We start from the raw sequence: 5,000 nt of genomic DNA, 5'->3' as shown, positions 1-5,000 counted from the left end.
CTAAAAAACCCTCAATTTGGCTAACCCTAGGCCTTAGCGGAAAACGGCATATATTAGACTTATTGAAAGGGCTCAGTTTGTTGAGGTTTGTTTAGCCTGCAAACCCCAGTCCTTTTGAGAGCCTGCTCGCAGGCTAAAGATTGCTCTGCCAACCACCTTCCGAAATGCTAAGTCGTACAAGGAGAGGCTTCTTTATCTTGTAACACCGTGATTGAAGGGTGTCAAAAGAAATTAAAGACACGCGCTCAGAAGATTCTATTTTAAATTTTATTGATTTCCCGGTACCTAAAATGAGCAGTTGCGGTCTCATTTTTACTTAAAGTTACGATACAATGACTTTCACGAGCGGTTAAACGACCTCATGTGCGCTTCCTTTTTCTTCGTCTCGAGCTGCATGCACCAGCAACCACCTTTATGTCATCAAGAGCAATATCTCCTTTTTCACTGCTTCCCCGAGTTCCCTCAAATATAAGCTGCAAAGAAAAAAAGGAAAGTACGACGAAATATTTCCCGATGTCACAAATTTCTCGCAATTTGTTTCGTTGCTAAAGGTGCGATAGTCTTAACAAGAGGCGAACCATGACCTTCCTATTTCTAGCTTGGAATCTCTACGCACTGCTGAGCTACTGGGCTCTTGGGAGCTAAGCCACATTAAACTACATTCAAATGAAAACTAAATAGTCCTCCTAAAATGCCGGAAATGAAACTCTCCAAATTCTGGCAGATGCATTAATAATAAATAAGCAGTAATGTTTTATCATCGGGTTTTAAACCATGAGGCAAAAACACAATTTCGTTCCCAGGACCTCTCCCTTGGTTTCTGGGCTGGCAGTGGACAAAACACAATCCTCTGGAGTCTGAACAAAGCTTCAAATTGTGAGGGGAGGACATTAGCTAACATACATGAAAAACAAACTATGCCTTATTGGTATGCTTTATAGAAAGAATTGTAATGAGGAGTGTTTTATCAGTTTTTAAAGCTCGTCGACCGAATGCGAAAATGGTTGGCAATAAACTATTATTTTGTCTTTGTGTTAATTGGCCTTACAAGCCTCGTTAGTACGCGTAAAATTGAAGGAATTTTGGATGTAAAACGAGGCTGGTCAGACTAATTTACAAGAAGATAAAAGAAATAATTTATTGGCAGTCATTTTTGCATTCGGTCTATGCACGTGATGTCTTATGGATGACCTGATAGACGACTGTTTCGCTCAAGAATTATTAATGAGTTTTTTCAAGCACAAAGCTGGTATCGAACAACCTCGTTCCTAGGGAAAAAGCCCAGAGGTCACGGGCTCAAATCCGGTTCAAGCCTGAATTTTTCAGGCATTCCGTTCAAAACTACGATTGTCTAAAGATAGTTCGCAGTTCATATGTATGATTTTAATGTATAGCCCGTCAAAATTCCGCAACGTTCGACGAATTAATCTTTGCATGTGTGAGTGATGATCGAGTCAAGTAGCGCAAGAAACTTGACTTGCTATACCGGTCGCAAAAAGGCTATACGAAAGGCAAAATGGGAGGCCAGGATAACAGCGTTATTATACATGCGAGAAAGCCAGCGATTTTTCCATCTGGGGATTGAAACAAGGCTAATGCAATGAAGAGAAACTTATCCACGTTGACTTAAGAACATTCGGAAAAAATTCCGAGTTCTCCTTTGCAGAGAGTCGAACCTACAACCTTCCGATTTGTAATCCGATTAGTAATCGGAAGATCGTAGATTAGCCTGGCTCATTCAAAGGAGTACTCGGGTTTTTTCCGAGTATCTCCGAGTCAAAATCGGAAAGTAAATCTCTTCATGTCAATGTAGCATCTCTTCCAGAACGATCGCGAAGGATAAATTTTCACCAAAATGTAGCAACTGGTTGGTGGTAGTGAATTAATAATTCTTAGTTTCCATCTTAGACGACCTCTTCATGACACGTACAGTAAAACGACCATTTCCCAAGATCCGAAGAAAACTTATTTACAACAAAAAAAGCAAGGTGACACACGCTAACACCAACCCGGTATGGTTGGTGTTGGCGTGTGTCACCTCCTCGCTCTCTTGTTATTTGAAACCTATATGATAATGAACTTATCAATAAACGCGAACTTCATGCAAGGCGACTGTAATGTAGCTTAGAAAAAAGCAAGAATTCCCAAAATGTCTTGAAGAGTTACTGCATTTGTTTCGATGTTTCTCTCACCTGAAACGCCAGGTTCTTTTTGTGTTTTTTGATTGTAATCTTCTTATTCTGCCACTTTTTCCCCCTGTTTCTCGTTTTCTCCCATAGCTCCCACTGTCTTAATATTAAGCCTTTCTTCACTTTCCTTTGAAGATACACCCTTAGAGTTCCCATGCCAAGTCGACTACCGTACATGTGGTACCAGAAGTGAAGACAGCTGGCCGATGCACCAGAAAACTGCTTACTAATAAGCTGTGCGGTTTCACCGTCAGCTGCATTCGAGGCGTCCAAGTAGATGTAACCTCCTGTTGAATCCAATGGGCAAAGATTGTAGTCGTTAATAAACCGTTAACTAAATGCTTCAAGAAGCGAGTCGTCGACCCTCAGTTCTGTTCAGTTAGTGGGAAATCCAAGTTAGCGGATCCGATATAACTTGCTTTGGAAACTGTGGCGTATTTCAATATAACATGCTCTCTCTGACACGGACATCAAAGGAAGCAATTTCTATCAAGCTTCCCCAACTCCAATTAGGTTACAGAAGGGATAATTTATTAGAAGTGATGAGTAACACAGGATGTCTTTAGGCCACTTTCACATCAACAAACCAATAAGGTGTCGTCCCTGAAATAACCACGGGGTATGACACAGAAGTAACGATACATTTCAAATACTTTTCATCAGAATGGTGCTAAATATGGGGGATTCGCTCTCTTAATTAATTCATATAAATCACAACCCATAAATTATGACAGCGACTCCAGGAATCGAACGCGGGACACAGTGGATGAAGGCAAATGAGCTTACCCTGCCTTTTTGCTCTTTCTTCTTCAGAACTGCCCCCAATTGGTTGTGCCCCAGCTGATAGAGCAGTTTTCAAATGACCGTGGAAAGTTATTACGTGACTACAATTGCTACGCTTAGCGATTGGTTTAAAAACCTCGCGCCAATTTATCAACCAATGAGAAGGAAAACCAAAACCAATCGCGACTTCCACGCGCGATTTTTCCCGCGCTTTGAGCAAGTTTGCTACGAATTTGGATCGGTTCATTGCGCTAGTAGTACCTGCTGTGACTGGTCGAAGTAATTACCCTGCTATTCGTTTTACTACACTAAATTGAAAACCGCTCTCAATAATTGATTTTCATAACTTCAAAATACAATAGGTTCCAACCCCCTGTCTTTTACCTTGGCCGTTAGCCGAATGGTCACCAGATGGTCCTGTGCCGCCTGTTGGAGTGGCGCCACTGTGAACTACCCAAGTGTAATTCGTAGGATTTGTTCCCGCATTCTTTGCCCAATCACACAAATTTCCATTATCAAAATCACAGGAATCCAAGCCTGAAATGAATTTTGTGATGTAAAAATGAACAATTTTAGAAATGAGCTTTGAATCAACGATATTAAAATCGACAGGAAAAATAATTATGTCGTTATTGTCTTCACAGGGGACACAAAGACCCACAGAAATTGACAAAAGCCTGATATGGTTAAGGTCAAGGTCAAGGTTAGAAAAAGTAACAGGCACCTCTGAATAATTCTATTTAAGAAAGAAATGAAAAGATAAAATTAAGGTTGTCGCGACGAATGGATCGAAAGGCCAGCTGTACAGAGAGACATGGATGAAAATAATCACAACAGGAATGAATGGAATACGAACAAAAATGATAAATGATAACCGAAGTTACGCGTATTCGTGTTCACTGGTCTTTATTAAAACATCCACACTCTACGGTACTAAAAGTCATATAACAGATATAAGCCAGAAAAAATAGAAGAATTAGTAAACGAAACTCGCGAAAACGATAGCTAACAAATGATGAAAAGAAACGGATAACACGAAGAAAGATTTACCTCAACGGTGTCCTGACTCAACGAAATAAAACTTGCTTCTTATAAAAACTTCGAGATATTGGCATAAAAAAACCTGCCCTACAATATTGTAGGTCCTATTTATTCTAAAAAACTTGCCAAATTATGTCGCAACAATACAAATGAGTAACAAGAATAACGTTGAGCTGCAAACAGTGAAGCGGGACAATGACAAATACTAACGACAAATGAAGTATTGTTAAGCACCCAAAAAAAGAAAAACACCTAATTAAGGAAAAAACAAAGGCTAAAGAAATCCAAAAACGTAATTAATATGTTTCGCTGTAACAGAAGTAAACTTTCCGCCATATCTTGCTTAATCCATGATAACGTTACCTGTTCCGGGTGATACCGTTGGCGGTGAGGTTGAAGGAGGCAGCTGTGTCGTCGTCGGTTGAGTCGTCGTCGGCTGCGTTGTCGTCGGCTGCGTCGTCGTCGGTTGAGTAGTCGTCGGTTGAGTCGTCGTCGGCTGTGTCGTCGTCGGCTCAGTCGTTGTCGGCTGCGTTGTTGTCGGCGGTACTGTTACTGAAGGTACCTTGCAATCCTTAAAAAATATGTCGTCCACGGCAATGTCACCTCTGTAGTCAGGACCACGCACACCCTCAAAAGTGACCTTCAAATTAAACAACAGAAGCTTTGAAAAAAGAGAGAAAGTAGTAAAGAACAATCTTATCATTATCATCATCGTCACTGTCCAACCGTGAAAGCGCAGGCGACCAGATAATTCCACAATAGTCAACAAACATCAAGTGAAACCTTTGCGATACCTGGAATTCTTGATCGCTTTGAATTTCAACACTAGCTTGGATCCATTTATCTCCCTGTTCGCCACTCTTTCTCCAAACAACACTGCCACTGACCATCACTCTTAGTTCCCCTATTCCTCTGCCTAGCATGTGATACCAGAAGGTGAGGAGTTGACAGGATCCAGCGGGGAAGAGTTTGCTGGAGAAACAAGAT

At 41.0% G+C, this 5,000-nt stretch overlaps 1 protein-coding gene across 1 annotated transcript in view; it reads right to left on the bottom strand.

The window, feature by feature from the left end:
• Positions 1 to 259: 259 nt before the first annotated feature.
• LOC137975539 (MAM and LDL-receptor class A domain-containing protein 1-like) overlaps positions 260 to 5,000 on the bottom strand; it is a 120,800-nt gene continuing 116,059 nt past the window's right edge. Inside the window, exons 22-26 of the mRNA XM_068822650.1 lie at positions 4,808 to 5,000; positions 4,377 to 4,653; positions 3,357 to 3,509; positions 2,193 to 2,476; positions 260 to 473 (exon numbers count right to left, since the gene is read on the bottom strand). The exon at positions 4,808 to 5,000 is cut by the window's right edge and continues 49 nt beyond it. Of these exons, the coding sequence (XP_068678751.1) occupies positions 360 to 473; positions 2,193 to 2,476; positions 3,357 to 3,509; positions 4,377 to 4,653; positions 4,808 to 5,000 (1,021 nt within the window). The 3' untranslated portion in view covers positions 260 to 359. The remainder of the gene's footprint in view (positions 474 to 2,192; positions 2,477 to 3,356; positions 3,510 to 4,376; positions 4,654 to 4,807) is intronic.

The sequence above is a fragment of the Montipora foliosa genome, chromosome 11 (genome assembly GCF_036669935.1).
Source record: "Montipora foliosa isolate CH-2021 chromosome 11, ASM3666993v2, whole genome shotgun sequence".
Lineage (NCBI taxonomy): Eukaryota > Metazoa > Cnidaria > Anthozoa > Scleractinia > Acroporidae > Montipora > Montipora foliosa.
The sequence above is the reverse complement of the archived record's forward strand: the minus strand, read 5'-3'. Positions and strand labels throughout refer to the sequence as shown.